We start from the raw sequence: 19,955 nt of genomic DNA on the forward strand, positions 1-19,955 counted from the left end.
GCCCCGTGTCAGGCTCTCCACTCCATGGGGAGCCTGCTTCCCTCTCTCTCTGCCTGCCTCTCTGCCTACTTGTGATCTGTCAAATAAATAAATAAATCTTTAAAAAAAATTGTCAGTTGAAGACTGTTTAAATCAATGAATGGTTCTCCAGTCATGCAGTGGAATACTATAAAACTGTTAAAAAGGCAGGAGTGACTTTTCCTCCCTTAGTGTAAAGAGTAGGGAGAGTGGCAGTTTGTGTACATTTTTGAAATGGGGTGGAGGAGACTTTTATCCAAATATCTCTGGAAGGAGACACAAGTCACAGCTGTGGCCTCTAGGGAAGGAACCAGGGGGCTTGGGGTTGGCACGGAAGGCAGTCTCTTGTTTCTCCTTATACCCTTGGGCAGTTTGCATTTTATTTTATTTTAAAGATTTTATTTATTTGACAGAGAGACACACAGGGAGAGAGGGAACACAAGCAGGGGGAGTAGGAGAGGGAGAGGCAGGCTTCCCACTGAGCAGGGAGCCCGATGCGGGGCTCAATCCCAGGACTCTGGGATCATGACCTGAGCCGAAGGCAGCTGCTGAACGACTGAGCCGCCTGGCAGTTTGCATTTTAAAAATTCCATGGGAATGCAAGCTGGTACAACCACTCTGGAAAACAGTAGAGAGGTTCCTCAAAACGTTGAAGATAGAACTACCCTATACTGAGCAATTGCACTACTGGGTGTTTATCCCAAAGATACAAATGTAGTGATCCGAAGGGGCATGTGCACTCCAATGTTTATGGCAGCAATGTCCACAATAGCCAAACTATGGGAAGAGCCCAGATGTCCATCCACAGACGAATGGATAAAGAAGATGTGGTATATACATACAACGGAATACTATGCAGCCATCAAAAAAGAAATCTTGCCATTTGCAATGATGTGGATGGAACTAGATGGTATTATGCTAAGTGAAATAAGTCAATCAGAGAAAGACAATTATCATATGATCTCTCTGATATGTGGAATTTGAGAAACAAAGCAGAGGATCACAGGGGAAGAGAGAGAAAAATGAAACAAGACGAACCAGAGAGGGAGACAAACCATAAGAGACTCTTAATCCCTGGAAACAACTGAGGGTTGCTGGAGGGGGCTGGGTAGGGGGGAGAAGGGGGTGGCTAGGGGATGGACACTGGGGAGGGTATGTGTTGTGGTGAGCGCTGTGTATTATGTAAGACTGTTGAATCACAGACCTGTACCCCTGAAACAAATAATACATTATATGTTAATTAAAAATTAAATTTAAAAAATACAAAATTCCAAAGAGGCTGGTATAGAGACAGGAGTTGGAGCCCTTGAAACTCTGACCACTCTTCTCAGCCAGTCCTGCTCGTTGTCTTCCCACAAACCTGGGGGCTTGGCGGTGCATGCATGATCAGGGGTTTTACCTAAGAGGGGACCCATACAGAGAGGGAAATGGAGGCCACAGCTCCGAGAGGAGATGATGGTGGGGGTGTCAGAGGTCCAGCTGCTGTGTCCCACCACCTACCACCAGGGGTCGCCGTGGCCCGCAGACCCTGCGGGAAAGCCCAGAGCTGGGGGTCTGGAGACCAGCCTCTCCCAAGGACATGAGACTCCCCCTCACCTTGGGGCTGTGCTGTCCAAGGGCGGATCCACGTAAAGGACCGGGCTCAGCACAAGGAACGGGGCCTCGTTCGTCACTATTACTATGATTATTACTCAACTTGTGTCTTCCCGCAATGCGTGTCTGTGAAGCGGGAATAGAAAGCAGGGCTCCGTAGGAATCCTGTGAACACATCGGCGCAAAGCACCGAGGACGATGTCCACGTAAGAGGCGCTCTCGGAAGGTCTGGGCTATCTTGTCTGCATTTCACCAGAGGGGCCACTGAGACAGCAACACAGGAGGCCGCTGGTCTGACCAAGATCCGCCTGGCTGTGAGCGCCAGAATGAACTTGAGGGTGGACTCCTCCCATCTCTCTGCCCGTTTTCCATCCGGCCGCCAGAGGGCGATCTTACAACGTGAAATGGATCCAGGCCTATTCACTTAACTCAGCCGGGTTTCCCTTCCCTCTCAGAATCCAATTCCCCCTCCATCATATCCCCCCCATTTTTGACATTATATCTCCCTTCTCCAACCTCCTCACTACCCCTCCCAAAACTCCTTTCCACCGCAGGGCCTTTGCACTGAGCGCCTGCCTGAGCGCCCTCCCTTCTTTGTACTGAGCACCTGGCTAACTGCTCTATTGCTCCGTGAGACTTTCTTCTGCTCCCAGCCCACCCCCTCACAGCCGTTCTTCCCAGGCCATGTGACCCCTCAGAGTCTCTGACTCCCTACTGACTTCTCCCCAGGGGAGCCAGCATCCTGGGGCTTCAGCCTAGTGAGGGGCCACTGGGATGCTGGGGGCCTTGTCCTGCCTTGCACCTCATTCTCTTCTAGGGTAGAGATGGGACAATTCCAGCAATTGCAGGGCCCCCTCAATTGCCCTGAAATCACGGGGAGGAGGGGAGACTTTGTGACCCTAGAGACAAGGCTGCCCCTTTCTGGCCTCAACCTTATGACTGCCTGGTGGGTGGGGAAGTCGTGGGAAGGCTGAGAGGTAAGGAGAGCTGGGCTCTGTGTGTGGGGAAGGTCTCTGACTTCAGGCACCTCATGTTGGTCCTGGGTCGAAGTTTCCCACAGCTTCTGGTTCAATTTCTTGATCTCTCCTGGGCCAGGGCAGAGTTAGGGACCCAGCAGGCACTTGGGTCTCTGTCCACCTAGACCTGGCCCCTCACTGACCCACCCTTCTCAGAGACCTCCTCTCCCCAATTTCTTTCTTTCCTTTTTTTATTTTTAAAGATTTATTTATTTATTTATTTATTTGACAGACAAAGATCACAAATAGGCAGAGAGGCAGGCGGGGGTGGCGGGGGGAAGCAGGCTCCCCGCCGAGCAGAAAGCCTGATGCGGGGCTCCATCCCAGGACCCTGAGACCATGACCTGAGCCGAAGGCAGAGGCTTTAGCCCACTGAGCCACCCAGGCGCCCCTCTTTCCCCCATTTCTGACCCTGACTCTGGCCCCTCCCCTTCCCTCCTTGGCCCCAGGTTTATCTTCTTTCTGGGATGTTGGATAGGCCCCTGATCCTGGCCCCACTGCCTCTAGCCCTGAAGCTTCTCCCCTCGCTCGTGCTGCTCCTGGGCCCAGGCCCCCTCCAGCTCCAGGGAAGACTTAAGGGTCATATGGGCTGAGGGGAGGGTCAGAGACTGGGGTTCTGGTGGCTGCTGCCCTGGGCCCCAGAACCTCACCCTAGGCCATGGGGTTAGAGTGGCCCGGTCCAAACCTCTTTCAGGTTTCCCTCCAACCCTCCCTGCCCCCCAGTCTCCCGCCTCTAAGAATGCCCACAACCTGCCAGGGCCACTGAGGGTGTGATCCTGGAAATAGGGGATTTGAGGCCCCCTGTATGGGAATTTGGAGGCTCCCCATTTCCAAGCCCTGGTTGAAATTTCCAGATTCCCTAAGCCAGTCCATGGGAAGAGTTAGAGGGCTCCCCATGTCCAGGTACATCCAGGCCCAAGTTAGGTGGGCGGTGCCAGTTTCAAGGTCCCAACGTGCAGTTTCAAGATGGAAAGTCCTGATGGGCTCTAATGAGGGCCCGGACCCAAACCCTAGTAAAGATTTCTGTTCTCCTAAGACTCCAGGAGGTGTTTCAAGAACCTCACACCAGAGCCCCAGAAGAAGTCTAGAGGCCCTCAGGCTATGGTGGGGAAACTGAGGCCCTGGTTTAGGTGCTTTGAGGAGTTTTAACTTACCCCAGTCAACATCACTGCAAAGCTCTGGGGGGTAGCCATAGCTGAGGGAGGGGAGCTGGGGCTGCCTGGGATGCCCCAGTGCAAATCCCTGCCCCTCTCCTGCATGTTACTGAGGGTGATAATTGCAATTAATGAGCACCTACTGCATGCCAGCTGCGTTCACTGAGACCTGAAGAAGCAGAGGCCTTTGGCTGCTGAGCTAGCCGCTCTTCAGCAGAGGGAAACTGAGTTTGTGAGGTTGACTGGGAACAGGGCCTAGGTTTGACCCAAGAGGCCAGGCTTTGTGTTTACGGGTCTCTATGGTAACCCAGCAAGGGTTCACCCAGAGCCCCCAACCCCACTGAGAGGGACCATGGGAGTCATGGAGGGTGTGTGAGCAGCTGAGCAGCTGAATGACTGGAGATACTCGGGCCCACCGGCTCCCCATTTGGCCTCCAGGGGATGCCCCAGCCCAAAAGATGAGGTTGCCCAAGCCCCTATCTTGGCACCTGTAGGAAACAGGCTTCCACTTCCACTATCTGCCCCTATGACCCCAGAATATCAAGTGAACTGTCTGAGCCTCAGCTTTCCCATCTGTAAAGTGGGCAATTTTATAAGCCTCACTGGGAGGAGTCAGTGAAGAGATGTAAGTAAAGTGCTTTAGCATCCAGCAGGTGCTCAATGGATGTGTGGGGCCTTCTGCCCAGCCCGTGTGGCTCAGGACAGGTGGACAAGCAGATAGCATGGAAACAGGGTACAGGGTGAGGAGTACATTTTGGGGAGTGACACTTGGGTCACCTTGGGATACACTGAACTCAAAGGGCCTGGGTGTTCTCCAGGGGGTCCCACAGAGGGGGTGCAGGTGCGGGATGCTTCCTGACCTCCCTTCTTCCTGTGAGAAATCTGGCCAGTTATAGGCTCTTGGCTGGAGGGCATAACAGCTGTGAAGGGGTGAACTCCCCATCGTCAAGGTCATGCAAGCAGACAAGGGGTCTCCAACAGCAGCTGGACCATGAGGCTTGATTGTTCAAGGATCCCCTCAGAGGCAGGTCACAGCCTGCCATCAGACAGAGGGTGGCGCCACCCAGCAGCTGGCTTGCTCAGACAACAGGTTCCAGAGAGCTAGAAAATGAACATTCCTCGGCTCTGGGCGCCGCCGGGCAGGCCACTCCTGCTCTGTGAAACGTAAGCTGGGCCTGGCCCCGTGGACTGCGTGTTTTTCCAGTGGCTTCTTCAGCCACAGTCTGACCACAACCTAGATTCCGTTGGGTCGGCCATTTCCAAGTGTTTGTGTTTGGCCGGGCCAGACGGCAGGCGGGGGCCAAGGCCAGGGGCCCAGGCCTCCCAGAAGGGAGGAGAAGCACCCTCGGGCGTCTAGTTGGACGTGCTCTGCCTGAAAGCCCCCCATTAAGGCCTCTCAGCAACCAAATGACAAGGTATAGGGACGAGCTTACTGAAGAAACTCGAGGGGTGGGGTGCTGGTGCGCAAACACGTGACCCTTCGCAAAGCTGGCTCATTTGAGGCTCGCTGTTCTGTCCTTCAAACTTCAGGGGTAGCTTGGGGCTGGATCAGCAGCTAGTTTTGGGTAGGAGGCCAGGGTTGCATATGTCTGCGTTGCCTCCCTGTAGGATCCTGGGCAAAGGACTTCTCTCTCTCAGGCTTGGTTTCCTGACCTTTAAAATGGGGCTAATAATGGAAACCTTTAAGGGTTATTAACAGGATTCAAGCCAAGAGCAGGTGCTTCACAAACCTGAGGTCTCTTCTCCCCTTCCTGGTTCGATTTGGCTCTGCCTCCCCCATCTGACTAAAGATGAGTTGGCCATTTTCATAAGCACCCCGAGCTTATGGGCTAGATCTTGAAGAAGAGGTGGAGACCTGGGGTTTGTCTGACGGTGTCATCTCCCTGCTTCCAATCCTCATGGACAAAAAGGAAACTCTAAAACCGGGATTTAAGACCTTTGGACTTCTGATTTTGGTTTGGCAAACTCCTATTCACCCGTCAAAGCCCGTATCAACTGTTCTCTCCCCCAGAAAACCTTCCCTGGGCCCTCCTTTTGGTTTTCCCATCCCCTGGCCCTCCTGCTGGGACCACACCTGACCCCACAGGCTGGGATATCTGCACCTGGCTTAGCCTCGTTCTTTGCCATGGAGCTCTGGGAGGGACAGCCCAGGAGCTGGGTCTCCGCATGAGGGAGCCCGTTTGTATCCACAGGTCTACACGTAGACACCACATGGGAGCCTGTGTGCACAGCTCTGTGTGTGTGTGTGTGTGTGTGTGTCCCTGTGCTGGGTCCCAGGATGAGGATCCGGGCCAACTGTCCCCAGACCACCTGAGACATCAGCGTCTCTATGAGGCAGGGAGAGTGGGCTGAGCAAGGCCCCTTTGTGAGGGAGGCTGGCTTGGCTGGCAACTCACTGCTCTACCGACGCTCAACCGGAAAGAATTGGAGGTACGAGCAGCCAGCCTCGGCCTCCACCATGCTGGCACCAAGCCTTGAGCCCCACCATTGAAGTTCCAGCTTCATCTGGGACAAGAGGGGAGGCTGGGGCCCGGGGAAGGGCTGAGTCCCAAGTGGGAGCCCCCCTCCCACGCCTTGAGGCAGCCTTCGAGGACATACCTGAGGTTTGGCAGCGCCCAGCCAGCCGGCCCCCGGGGCTGAGTCAGCAGGAAGGGATTCAGGACTTCCCAGGAAAAGCGGCGGGGACTCTGAGCGCCCCCCCACCTGGGCTCCCGGCCCCCAGCCCGCGCCCTCCCCAGGGCCGGGAAAGAGCAGAAAGTGCCATGTGCGCCCGACTGTGGCCCAGGATGCTCAGGGGGGCTGAACTGTGGGAGGTCATGAGGGCTTATGGTCGGCCCTGACTCGGGCAGTCCAGCTGTCTGGGGGTCAGAGTGCCCCAAGTGCAGGCAGATGCAGGGAGCTGGTGGGGGTGTTGGTGCTACACGGTGCACAGGTGCACTTGGCCGCACACACTGTCCCGTGACCCTGAGGCGTGGGCCTGCAGGTCAGGGGTTGCTGTCCCCCTGGCGGCTGCTGGAGGTGGGACAGCGCCCTGCCCGGCTGGGGTATCCAGCACACCGGGCGAGTCTGGCCACATGCGCTTTGGGGCACTGGTGACTGCACGTAGAGCTGTCATCAAGAGTGACAGCATCACCCAAACGGGTGACAAGAAGGAATCGCTGGTGGTGTGTGAGGGTGTGTCTGGGGAGGACAGGGACAGGGTGTGACAGGGACAGTGTGACCTGGGAATGGATCATGAGGGAGGCTGGTTCCAAATGCTGCTCGTCAGCTGTGACCCTGGGTAGGGCAGCTTCTGTTTCCTTGCCTATACATGCCAAAATGCTGGTGTCTGTCACTCCCCTTTGGCCTGGGGTCTCCTCCCTCTGACCTGCCTAGACCCTGCACCCAGGCCCTGGGAGGGGTGAGGCAGCAGGACAGCAGCAATTCACCTGGCCCGTTCTGCTCTGCGGGCACCCTGCCTCTGTTTCCACCGTTCCCCCCCTCAGCCGCCTGAAGCCAGGTCTCCCCGCCAGGCTGGCTCCAGTCTTTGGGGTCTGAGACTGGGACGTACCCAACTCCGAGGGCTGATGAGAGAGACAGACGGGGCCGGGGAAGTGGTGGGTGGCCGCGCCAGGTCCACGAGGCCTCGATGGAGGAGCCAGCAATGTTCAGCCAGGATAAGAGGCAGCCGGAGGGGAGGGGGCACCAGCCTGTAGGGCTTGGACCCCACAAGGGCTGCCACGTGGGAAGAGGCAGACTGCAGTTCCATAAAAGAAACACTTTCCAACAAACTGAATCCCGCACCAGCTGCAGAGGATTCTTTGTTATGAGAAATTATGTACCTTCCTCCACTCCAGTACCTTCCGTGGCTCCCTATCACCTGCTAGAGAGAGCTCGAGCTTCTCACTCGGCATTCAAGGCTCCGTTCATCACCCTGCATGCTTCCCTTCTGCCTCTGCTCTCCACGTGCCTCTTCCTGCCTTCACAGACACATTTGTAGCTGCCCAGAAGCCCTTCCTGTCTTGCCTATGGGTGAACTTCTACACATCCTTCAAAACCCACCACCTACGTCCTGTTCTCTGGGAAATATTGCCCTCCCTGCCCCCCCCCAGCCCACAGTGTCCCTGTTTGCTTTGTGACTGCGGGCAAGTTCCTTCAGCTGTGAAATTGGAGTTATTTGTGTGAAAATTACCCGCCCTACAAGCCTATTTTAACCCCAAGACAATAAATGCACATTAAATACCCTTGAAGTGAGTCAGGCCGTGGGGCAGCAGGGAGGGCTTGCATCCAGTCAGTGCTTAATGTGTGCTCATGATTCTCTTCCTCCTCTTGGATTCTGCGGTTTTACGACTCTCTTGTTTTAAGCATTGTTCCAAGATTTTTCTCCCACTCACAGTGCTAGGAATTTTAAGAACCCCTGGTTCTAAAATTATAAAGGTCTAAAATGCCGTGGGCGGGCTTGAGAGCCTTCTTGTGCCCTGAGCTGACCCCAGGGGTGGCTGAAGCCAGGGTGTCTGGGGGGGCCTCATGCCCCCCACTTTCCCCAGGCTGAGGGGGTGTGATCTGGCAGCCCCGGTTTGTCGGGGGAGAGCAATGGATTTACCAGGAGGCGGATGGCCAGCATTCCAGGAGGGAGGGGGCTGGACTCCTGGCTCCACTCGAATGGGGTCACAAGGCAGCACCAAGAGGCACAAGGCTGTCAGCTCAGGCTGATGGCTTCTTTGTCTTGGAGACTCAGTTTCCTCATCTGGAAATTGGAGTTAAGGGCTGTCCTTTTAAAAAATGTCAGCAGGGATGGGAGGAGCCAGGGCTGCTGTCCCTGCCCTGTGCCAGGCATTGGCTTTGGCCGTGTCCTCCACCTGGAATGTCCTCCCTGGTCCACTTCCCTCCGGAAGCCCCTCGTCCTCCTGGCCCAGCCATGGCATCTGGGGAGGGGGCTTCGAGATGACGTCCATCCACTCCTGCCCCGCCCCAGGGAAAGGAGGCCAGATGCCCGCCCCCACCCTAGCTGCCCCAGGTCTGGCAGCAGCCACCGCCTTGACGCTCTCTCCGTGAGAGGTATTTGGCCGTGACGCCTGACACCTCATCACTCCCGGCCTGGAAGCCAGCTTTACCCGCCCGCTGCAGGGAGAGCCCCCCGACACTTGCTTGTCTCCGGGACCCCACCGGGCAGCCTGAGGCAGGGCTTTGGGGCAGGTAAGCTCGGAGCCCAGGTCACCTTGGCCAAGGACGTGCCCCTCTGAGTCAGGGCCTCCCTGTCAGCTAACGTCATAGACACAGTGAGTTCTGGGTAAAAGCACATGCCCCCTGGCTCCCGAAGGGGCATCTCTCCACTCCTGTCCATCGTAGCCCATCCAGGGAGAGGCTGGGGGGGTGGGCAATGAAGGCCTTCCAAACCTCGACGACGGCAGAGTCCTGAGGCCCACCCTCAGAGACTGGGGCTGAGGCCCTTGGGTTCATCATATTCTCCCCCACCCTCTGGACCCCCAAGACCACCCCCTGGGCCGGGGAAGGTTGTTCCCACGAAAGGAATGGCCTGGACAAAAGCATGAGAGCTGGAGAGATTGGCTGAGGGGTCAGCCTGAGGGGTTTCGGGATGGACAAGAGCCAGCAGACCATGTGGGCTGAGTGCTGTCCCCACAGGTGTGTGTTGGGGTCTGTGGGGGAGCCCATCTCCCTACCGAGGCCAGGCCCTCTCCAGACCTTGGCTGTTGGCACAGAGCTGACATCTCCAAATGCTGGACAGGTAGATGGTGGGATGGGCGGGAGGGGTGGGGGCAGCAAGTGGCGGAGCGGGCAGGCCGGCGCTGGAAGGGGAAATGGGTAGGTGGGTGTGCAGAGGGCCCGAGCATACCCTGGCTTAAGGGAACAGCCCCGCACCCTCACTCCCTGCTGTCACCCCATCCCTGGGGCGATGAACAAGGCACAATGCCTTGCATCCCAGGTCCCCACCAAGCCGCTTTGACGCCTTCCTGGGGCCAAGGGAGTCTCACGCGTGTGCTGGAGCGCAGCCGCTGGGCCATCCAGGCAGCCCTATTCCTGCCAGGATTCACCCCAGAGCGCAGGCAGCACTTTTCCTCTCCTTTTGGGGGCTCAGTTTCTCTGTCTGGAAAGTGGGGATGTGGTCAGAACAGCGCCTGCGCCACGGGGTGCCGGGAGGGCTGGTGGACACCGAGAGCCAGCCACAGCGTCCTGCCACCTCCAGCCCCAACCTGCAGAGGGAGAGGGTCTGGGGCCGTGGCCTTGGGCAGCCTGGTCACCATGTGGCCAAGGCGTGACCAGGCCTCAATGGGTGGGGCGGAGGACGGGGCAGCGTGGCCCTGGCTGAGAAGTCCAGAGCAGCCTCGGCTCCTGGCGCCTGGGGGCCTACGCCCCTGCCAGGGCCCCCTCCCTGCCCATTGCAGCCCTCGGGCGTGGGGCCAGATGGGAGCCGCCGGCCACAGCCAGGCTCAGAGAAGGCCAAGGCGGCAGCTGCTACTGTGTTCAGCGGTCAGGGCCGCACAGGCTCGGGCTGCCCACGAGGCAGCTCTGCACACACGTGTCACAGACACACTTCTGCGCGCCTCAGCCAAGACCCACAGGCCAGCCTGAGGCCCATCTGGGACCTCGCCAAGTCCTCTGAGCAGCTCGCACACTCGTGTCCGGGTGTCTGCTTGCCAAGGTCTGGGGCCAGCAGCCCCAGTCTCCATCTTCACGCCCTAAGACCGACACCATGAGTTGAAAATGAAGCATCTTTAATTGATTCCCTGCCCCAACCCCCCTGGGGGTGGGGGGGGTCTCCAAGCACCAAACCTGTGAGAATTGTGCCCCTCAGCCCCAGGAACCAAGAAGCCCCTGCCTGACGTTCACTGGGCCAGGACACCGCCCCCCCCCCAAACCCTTTGACGAGCCCCATGGGCTTCGTTTCAATAAATAACCCCTAGAACAAAGCTTGGGGCAGAGGACCCAACATAGCACCCAGCTCAGCGACACAGAGAGGGCGCTTCAGGCGACAGTCGGAAATCTCAAGGGGCAAAATATCTGAAATCAAGGTCAAAAAAACATACATAAAATCAGAGCCAGCATGCAAGCTGGGAGCAAATCCCCCCTAGGCCTCAGTCAGATGCCCGATGGTCTCCCAAGATGCTGGTTCCCGCCATCAGGAAGAACGCCATTCTGTGTCACACAGCAACAGTCCCCTGCCTGGTATTTCCACCATTGGACACTCCTAGGTCTTGACTCTGAATTCTGGGCAGGGGAGGACGGGGGAGCCCAGAAACCTGGGGGAAGGGAGCATATGGGGAAGGGGGCTGAGACTTCCCAGGTACAGAGGAGTCCGGGGCAAGGCAGAGGAGTGAGGCCAGGAGCCCAGGTCACTGCCCGGCCCTGCCCCGGCGGGTACGGAGGCGACCTGTGGTTTGAGCCTGTGCCCGGGCCGTCTGGCCCATCTCCCTGCGGATGTCACCAAGCGCTGTTGCCGGGGCTTCCAGCAGCCTCTGGAAGAGGCTAGGCCGGCCGGCTGGTGGCTCCCGACACTGGAAGGTGACTGCTGTGCCAGCATCGGCCTTCATCTCCCGAGAGAAGCCATCAGAGGAGCCATCAAAGCAGCGGCCGATGGCAATCTCCTTGGCCAGCCTCGGGCTCTGGTCGGTGACCGTGTAGACACCGTAGTTGTGACCCAGAGGGTCCAATGGGGCCAGCATGCTGAAGGCCGCCGGGTCGTCAGCCGGGGCAGGTGGGGGGTGCCGTGCCAAGTAATCCTGCAGGAGCCCGTTGACGGCCACACGGCGGCAGCTGCCCTGGGGCATTATGGTCACCAGCGTCCTGTCCACCTGACGCTGGTCGAAGAGCATCCCGCTGCACTTGAACTCCACGCAGGCGGCGGATGTGCCGGGGCGCTCGGGGTCTCGGACACTGCGGGCATCCCGGAGCCCGTAGAGCTGGCCCTGGGTTCGCGGGTGGCTGCCCCCCGCGTTGTGCGCCCGGACCATGTACTCCTGGGAGCCCTGGATCTTCACTTTGAGGAAGCAGGCCCGGAACTCCTGGGGGTTGGGCCACCAGGCCAGGAGGTCTCCAGTCCAGGAGGCCGGCGCGCCCTCGCGGAACGGGACCACGTTGTACTCGTATTTGTCGGCCTCCACGCGCGCGAAGCGGAAGTGGCTGGCGGTCACCGGGGCATCCTGGCATTCCCGCAGACTGCGCCACGGGTACACCGGGCCATTGGCCTCGGCGGGGTCGCCCGGCCTGGGTTTCGCCAGGTTGATGCGGAAGCCGTTGCGTTTGAGCGCCGGGTCGTCGTGGTCCGTGCGCCTGTACCCCAGCCTGTCCAGGTAGGGCTGGGCCACGCCCACGGTGGCCGCGAGCGGGCGGGGCCGGGAGGGGGCGGGCTCCAGCTCCTCCCCGCCCAGCGTGGCCGTGACCAGCGCGGTGTAGGCGTCGGGCCGGTCCGCGTCGCAGAAGGCGGGGAGGCAGGCGCCGTTGGGGCCGGTGACCGCGCTGTCGAAGCGGCCCCAGGCACGGGGGTTGGCCGAGTAGCCAGGGGCAGGCTCCAGGTTGACCAGCGTGACCACCACGCCCTCCACCTGCTCGCTGGGGGTGAACTTGTCGTTGGCGTAGGCGCGCACCTTCACGAAGCAGCGGCGGCGCTCGGGGACGTCCAGGTTGAACAGACGCCGCTCGCGGATCTCCACGTTGCCCACCAGGAAGACCCGCTCCTCCCGGCGGACCCGAGGGGCTGCCGACCCCTCCCGCTGGAAGCCGCTCTCCTCCTCCCACAGGCCTGTGTCAGGGTTCAGCGACCACAGCTTGAGGGCCTCCGCGTGGCCCGCCATACGGATCTGGCCGGCGTTCACGCGCACTGCCACGGGCCCCGCCTGCAGCTGCTCCGCGGAGCCGGCGGCGCGGAGGTCCACCGAGAGCATGCCATAGGTGCGCAGCGGGGCCAGCTCACCATCACTGTCCGCAAAGCGCAGGTCACTGGGGGCGGCGGCCGCCGACGTGAGATCTCGGGGGTCCACGAACGTCACCCGGGCCTCCACAGCCCCGGTGTAGGGCTCGCCATCGGCTCTGCGGAAGGCTCCCGCAGGAAGGACCAGCTCGCCCAGAGGGGCCTCCTCTTCCAGCTCCCCAAGAGGGATTGTGTTGCTCTCGCTGGCATCTAAGATGACGGGGGCTTTCTTTCTCATGGCCTTGACGTCATGGTATACGCCGCCCCCTCGCGGGTCAAAAGGCAGGACTCTGACAGTGTCCATGAACTCCCCACTGGGGTCCACGAACGTTACCACCAGCCGCTGTGTGGAGGGAGGCACCTCCAGGGTGAAGTCACCCTGGTAGGAGGTGAATCCGATGGGCTCCTGGCCTAGCAGGATCTGGGCGAAGCTCAGGGGTTCCCCTGAGTCCGAAGCCAGCAAACGTCCCCGTACCAGTCCCCGAGGGGGCAGACATTTCTGGCAGCCACACTCAGCCACCACCTTGACCGGGAGGACGTAGTTGGAGCAGTGGATTTCCCTGCTCTCCAGGCGGCGAACAGAGCAGCAGCGGGAGCCTGTGTCCCCACACCGGGGGCTGGAGCCTGCCGGGCTGGGGCACGGGGTGTCGGGGCAGAGCCCCACATCCAAGTAGGTGGGGCCACTGCCAGACTGACCACAGTCGTCTGGGAGCTTGATCAGGTGCTCTCGGGGCCGGGGATTGCAGGCTGGCTGGCCCAGGGCTGCAGAGTGAGAAATCAATCAGATCAGAGGTAGAGGGAGGTTTCCATTTGAGTGGAAGTTTGGGGGCCTGGACTGGGGTCAGGACTCAACCCAAGGGTTCGGTGGGGGCCTGGGATCAGACTCGGCATGGAAAGAGAGCCGTCTAAAGTTGGGGCTCCATTTGGGGTTGACTTTGACTGGTGTTACGTCTCAGTTCAGTTTTAGAGCACGCTCAAGGTTGGGGGGCCAAGGGTGCTCACCAAGCACAGTGAGGCGGGCAGTGCCCGAGCGCACAGCCCCTGCGTCATTCCATGCTTTGCAGTGGTAGGTGCCTGCCTGGTCTGGCCGCAGCCCCCGCAGCTCCAGATGGGCCCCATACCTGTGTTCTCGCCTGTCCAGCAGGGTCCCGTTGTGGAACCTGGGTGGCAGATGGGCAATACCATGGAGGCCCCTGGCGTAGGGAAGGGGCTGCACCTGTCCCCAGCCCCACACACAGCCCAGGAAGGTTGCAGAGCAGCCACCTCCCTGTTTCCAAAGCACCACATTATCAGGAGAAACCCAGTGGAACCACAATGCTGGGTGCAAGGCCCTTGGGCGTGGGGCAGGGCACTCACCAGGAGTACTTCTTGGGCAGGGGGATGCCTGAAGCCTTGCAGCAGAAGGTTACATTCTGTCCCGCCTCTCGCACTCGGGACTCGGGGTGCTTCACCAGGTAGGGCTTCTCTGGGGCCAAAGGTGGCAAAGGTCAGGGCCCTGCCCCATCCCAACTTCTCCCAATAACCCTTCCCAATGGCAGGGCCCCATCCTTTCCCTTCCAGGGATGCCCTGTTTCACCTGTGCCTCTTACGATGACCTCCTCATTCAATTTCATCCCAAGGCTGCTCAAAATGGCGCCCCATCTTTTTTTTAAATTTTAAGTACGCTCCGTGCCCAACATGGGGCTGGAACTCATGACCCTGAGATCAAGAATCACATGCTCTGCCCACTGAGCCAGCCAGGTGCCCCAAAATAGTGCCCCATTTTTTCTTTCTTTTCTTTCTTTCTTTCTTTCTTTTTTTTTTTAAAGAGAAAGAGAATGTGTGAGCAGGGAGGGGCAGGAGAAGAGAGAGCATGGTAAGCAGGCTCCACACTCCCCATGGAGCCCAGCTCGGGGCTTGATCTCATGACTCTGAGAACATGGCCTGAGCCAAAATCAAGAGTCACTTAACTGACTGAGCCAACTAATCTGACTGCCCCCATCTTAATGCTTCCCTCTGCAAGTCCCTGTCTCACCTCGTACCTTCTCCAATGTCTCACATTTTATTCACTCCCTCTGTGATACCATATTTAGTGTTATGCCTTCTCCAATGTCCATGTCACATTTTATTTCTTCCCCATTGACCTCATGCTGTATCGCATCCTCCAAAGTACTTGGCGTCATCCAGAATTTCCTTCTTAGCTTCTCAGAAACCCCCTCACCCTCCTTGCCAGGAGGCACTTACCCAACTTATTAAGGACAACAGTGACCACAGCAGAGATGGAGCCATTGGCCTGGGCCTGGCCCAGGCCTGCAGAGAAGCCATCCATCTGGGCACTGACGTTGGCCCGGCTACTGGCACAGACTCCAGGCATCCGGAAGGTTCCATGGGCATCAGTGATGGCGGTAGTGCCAGACCAGTCTCTCAGGGAGACCCTGGCTCCTGGCAGCGGACGCCCAGATGGGGTGACCACCAAGCCCAGAAGGATGTGCTCAGGGCACCTGCAGGTCTTGGAGCTGCACCCTGGGGGACACAGGGAAGCAGAGGGACAGGGGAGCCTCTTCACTCCCTCCTGGGGCAGGCCTTCCACTCAGTCACTCAGCAAAGATGCCAAGACACTCCCCTTTGTGCCCCTCAGAGGCCTCAGCATGGCCCTGCTTGGAACAACCCTTAGTGTGAGTGGGGATATGTGGTTTGAGTAGTCAGAACTGGGGCAGAGGGAGGGACCTGTGGTCTGAGGGATAGGGAAAATGCCCTGGAGGAGGGGACAGGAGAGGGGACTCTCACAAGACAGAGAGGCTCCTTCCAGCAGGAAAGAAAATGTCCAGCAGGGGCTGGGGGCCCATTTAGGGGTTGGGTCTTGGGCTCAGAACATCTCCCTCCCGTCCCAATCCTGCGGTTTCTCCATAAAATGGAAAATTCCGCTGGAAACTTCAGGGCAGAGGCGTCAGGAGGGCAGAGCCAGGCGGGGTAGGGTGGGGACCCCACTACCCCATTGGCCACCGTGCTCCCCCACCCTGCCATGGGCTCTGCGGGTGCAGTCTCCAGACCGTGTTTGTGGAGCCCAGGCAGATCGGAATTTCCAGTCGCCTCCTGGCTGGCCTGGTGTCTGGCCCTGGGAGGGCTTGGGCATGGTGTCTGCCAGGGTGTGAGCGTGTGTCCGCGTAGGCGTCGGGGCCGGTGGGGGCTGTGAATGCTACACGTGTGCACCCCAAATCTGTGAGCCAGCTTCTGTGTGTGTCCGCGTCCATGAGGCCATACAGACACTCAGTGGTGCACCCAAGGTAATGCCCACTGGATCCACACACGCCTGTATGCGACCATCAAGGCATCCACCCATCCAGATGTATGCATTCACCAATGCTCCTCGGGGCCCCAGAAGGGAAAGAAGGGCCAGTCTCCATGTGGTCCAAGTTCTGGCCCTCCAGGACCCACCTCTTCCCTTCCACCCCTCTGCCCCATCAGGCTCCATCCCAACCTGCCTCTGCCCCCCAAGTACCCTTCAAAACTGGCCGCATCCAGCCCCCGCCTCTAACTCAACACTATCCTCCAGGCCCCATCCCTCCTACCTGGACATGTAGGCCTTACACACTTCTGAGCCTCCACGGGACGCCCCGGACATGCATCCCCAGCCGGGCTTGGGCAGCGACGGCGGCGCAAGCGACGCCCTGGCCCGCAGCTCCCTGAACAGGGACCCCACGAGCCCCACGCGCCCCACGTGGCCTCTGCGGTAAGGACGGAGAGGGGGGAAGGTGAGGGACTGCGCCTCTTTGGAAATCTGGTAACAATGTGGGACTGGAGGGTGCCCCCACCGTGTTCATCCGAGGGTGGGTATACCCCAGACAGAGGCCCTGCCCACTGGCCCCATCAGTTGTTCCCCAGGCGCACCTGAAGGCGCGGTTGAGACACCGCCCCACTTCCCCCAACCCCAGATGAGCTCCCTGAAGTTAGCCCTGCTGTTCTCCCTGCATCCCTCACATAGTTGGGGCCAAAACACTCCCCCACAGAACGGAGTGACAGATGAACAAATGAGGGCAGTAGGAGGGAAATGGGCTCCTGGGGATACCTCCTGTGCCCCACCTGGGCCCCTATTGGCAGGCCCTCCCTTCGAAAGCCCTGCCCCTATCTGAATTTGCCGGCTCCTGAGGCCTCCTCCTAACCACGCCCACCTCCCCAGCCCTGCCCCTTCCTCCGGTACCATCCATTCAGGCTCCACCCACCTATGATCCATCCCGGCCAATCCCCACTCTCTCCTCAGCATGACCCGCCCTCTCCCTAGCCCCGCCCGTCCCCTCGCAGGCCCCGCCCCCAGACCCCGCCCTCACCGAGAGGGCAGCGGAAGCGCACATGGTAGTTGGAGCAGCGGCGGCCGCGGGGCTGCTCACGGTTGAGGCACCAAAAACCTCGCGTGGGGTTCAAGTGCACGCGCTCGCCTACAGTGGATGGCAGGGCCCAGTCCGTGGTGCGCGCCTCTAGCGCCAGCGGCCGCGGGCACACGCGCGCTGGTCCGTAATAGAAGCGGATGGCAGCCAGGCTCTCGAAGTCGCCATCGCCGCCGGGGTGGTCCACGTTGAACCAGGACGTCCACTCGCTGGCCTCTGCGGGAACCGCATGCGCTGGGACCCGGGCCGCAGCCTGTCGGGCCCCATCAGTGCATGCAGGGGCCCGGGAAGCTGCCTACCCACCCCCATCTCCCAGGTAAGGGCCTTACCCTCTGTCTAAAATGGTCACCCCACACCCAATGCGCACCGGCTGACGCAGCCCGCCCATGACCTCGCCCAGATCCAGGGTACTCCGGCAGAAGGAGTTATAAAGGGATCCTGGGGGGCGGGAGTGGGGGTTTGGCCTCCCCTAGCACCAGCCCCACTTCTGCTGCCCAATTCTTGAGCTTGCCCATCGGTGCAGGCTGACATTTTGCCACGCTGACATCTTGCCACTGTCTCACCAGTCCCCAACCTTAGAATTGAGCCTGCCCCCATCTCAGAATTCAGAACCCCTGAGGTGTGAGGAGGTACAAGGGCAGCAGAAGGAGTTGGGCCTGAGACCAGCCCTAGCTGTGGCTTTTCATCGCCTTGGCCACTCCAGGTTAGAGCCATCTGGGCCCTTGCTCACTGCAGGGGAAACCCACCAGGCAACCTCTGTTTCACAGAAGCCACAGGTGGGAAGGGCCGGGCCTCCCAGAGCTCAGATTCCGCTTCCATCAAACCTCCCCCCCACCACCACCACTAGGGGGTGCTCACTCCTTTCCTGAATTGAGAGTGAATTTCCCAGCTAGGAAACTAGAGACCCAGGTTCCAGAACTAGAGGTCTGGAATCCACTGGAAGCATCCTGCATGCTGCTTCCAGTAGCGGGGAGGAGGCACCCCCCTACACACACCCTCCATTGGTTTCCTCCTTGACAAACAGCCTGAACTCTCACCCCTCTGCTTCCAAAATTTAGACCTCTTGGGACACCTATGCCAGGGGCCACCATGTCTGGGGACCAGGATGGTACGGGGCCCTTCTACCTCTTGTGTCCCGTCCTCACATGACCCCACCAGCCAGAGCTTGCACAGTAAGTCCACAGCAGAGTCAGGACTTGGACCCGGGATGACTCACCTTCCCAGTCCTCCAGGGCTGGTGAGGACTGTCCAGGGCGCAGTGACGGACCTTCAAAGCCCCACGCAGCTGCTGTGGGCTCCTCAGGGGAGCTGGTGACTGTGGATAGGGTGAGGAGTGTGAGGGGGGAAGGAAGCATGCTGATGGAGACTTCTGTGATCTGCTTCTGTGCAAGGTGCTCTCATGATCATCCCCATTTCACAGGGAAGAAAATTGAGGCTCCGAGAAGCCAGAAGCTAACTCTGGCTGACCCCAAGGAATGCAGGACCTCCCCCTCCCCTTCCAGGCGAAGCCTCCCTGTGACCCCCTACCCCCAATCTTCTGCAGCCCCATCCCTTTCTCTGCCCTGGCCCTGATGGCATGGACTGGGGAAATCTGTGCATCTGCCCTGCTCCCCAGACCCAGTTCTCCCTGAGTGTACTCGGTGGCTATGAGCTCAGTTGGTGGTGACTCTGCATTCCCCTTCATCCATTTGCTGGCTGGAAGTCCCTCCCTCCGTGTGCCTTCCATCCCTTCACTTGGGGCCCCCGCTGGCATTGGGAAGTCTTTGGAATCCAACCTGGCGTCTCTGACCTTGAGTTATCTAAGATAGCCAGGCTGGACAATGACCTCAGACAAATCCTTTCCCTGTCTCTCAGTCTCCTCATCTGAGAAATGGATCCAGTGCCCTCTCCACTGGGTGTTCCAGAGATGGGAGTTTTTCTGAATGGTGTGTGTGTATGTGGAGGAGGAGAGAAGTTATGTGAGGGGGACGGCTCAGGCCCCTTAATCCTGGGCAAGTATCGGGTGCTTCAGAATCCAAATGCTAGCGCTGAGACAGGCCCCCTGGGGTCCCCGGGGAAGCCAGGGGGAACCTAAGGTTCATATCCATATTCCAAGTGCCCCTACTTCTCTTTGAGGAGGGAAAAGAACAGAGAGGTTTCCTCCCCTCCCCAAGAGACCATGTCCCCGAAGCCCCCTCACTCCAGGGGGACCCGGGCCTGCGGATGTGAGTGGATCCCCCGGTTCTGCTCCGGAAGCGGCTGCAAGCCAGGCGGGCTGCCAGGGTGCCTAGGGGTCTGGGCTGGGGTCAAGGGGCGCCTCACCTCGAGCCCCCGCCAGGTGCGCGGCGGCGACAAAGAGGCAGAGTAGTGGCGGCAGTGATGCCATGGCCGGGTGCGAGCGTCCGAGGGAGGGTCCGGGCTCCGCCGCGCGCGCGGATCTGACTCCCGCGGGTCGGGCAGCCACAGGGGCTGAGGGTGGGGGCGGGAGGGGACTGCAGGCCACGCCCCGTCCAGGCCACGCCCCGCCCGAGCCAAGCTCCCTGGCCCTGGGTGACTTCGGTGCGCTAGCATCCTCTCCGGGTCGCCCCCTTCGGTGCGTCCGGCTGTGCCTCCGCCCTCAGGCTGGCCTGCAATTCTCCCGCCCCCCCACCCCCCCACCCCCGTCGCCAGCTGGAAGTCCCTCCCTCAACCCACTCCATTCTCCACCTTGGGTCCCAAGCTGCCTGTGGGACGTGCCTCTCCTGGGCTAGAGCCTGAAGCTGCCCAAACACTCACGCTTTAGGCAGCCCTTTAGGCGGCGAGAAATCCTCCATCGGGTCTAACTTCAACCCCGTTGGCGTTAGGCCACCCCGAGCGGGCTGGAAGTCCCACCCTGAATCTACCCTCTACTCTTCTGGCGCTAGTTTTCTCGGCCAACGGGGAAGTCCCC

At 59.6% G+C, this 19,955-nt stretch overlaps 1 protein-coding gene and 1 long non-coding RNA gene across 2 annotated transcripts; one reads left to right on the forward strand and one right to left on the reverse strand.

Moving 5' to 3' along the window:
• Window positions 1-10,477: 10,477 nt before the first annotated feature.
• Window positions 10,478-19,478, reverse strand: CILP2 (cartilage intermediate layer protein 2). Its single transcript, XM_047696156.1, has 8 exons — window positions 19,349-19,478; window positions 18,264-18,362; window positions 16,991-17,263; window positions 16,235-16,390; window positions 14,910-15,188; window positions 14,043-14,151; window positions 13,689-13,846; window positions 10,478-13,448 (listed from the first exon to the last, which is right to left on the reverse strand). Exons 1-8 carry the CDS (start codon window positions 19,410-19,412, stop codon window positions 11,113-11,115), a joined length of 3,474 nt encoding a protein of 1,157 aa, XP_047552112.1. The 5' UTR covers window positions 19,413-19,478; the 3' UTR covers window positions 10,478-11,112.
• Window positions 17,237-19,455, forward strand: LOC125081667 (uncharacterized). Its single transcript, XR_007121772.1, has 3 exons — window positions 17,237-17,363; window positions 18,106-18,219; window positions 18,468-19,455. It is a non-coding gene; the product is annotated as an uncharacterized LOC125081667 (long non-coding RNA).
• Window positions 19,479-19,955: the final 477 nt, after the last annotated feature.

Source organism: Lutra lutra, chromosome 1 (genome assembly GCF_902655055.1).
Source record: "Lutra lutra chromosome 1, mLutLut1.2, whole genome shotgun sequence".
Taxonomy (NCBI): Eukaryota; Metazoa; Chordata; class Mammalia; order Carnivora; family Mustelidae; genus Lutra; species Lutra lutra.

Coding starts and splice junctions, on each gene's coding strand:
- CILP2 (XM_047696156.1), bottom strand. CDS start 19,412: ATGGCATCACTGCCGCCACTACTCTGCCTCTTTGTCGCCGCCGCGCAC. Junction 14,152..14,909: donor TGTTGTCCTTAATAAGTTGG/GTAAGTGCCTCC, acceptor CTTTGGCCCCAG/AGAAGCCCTACCTGGTGAAG. Junction 13,449..13,688: donor TGCCCGCCTCACTGTGCTTG/GTGAGCACCCTT, acceptor CTCACTCTGCAG/CCCTGGGCCAGCCAGCCTGC.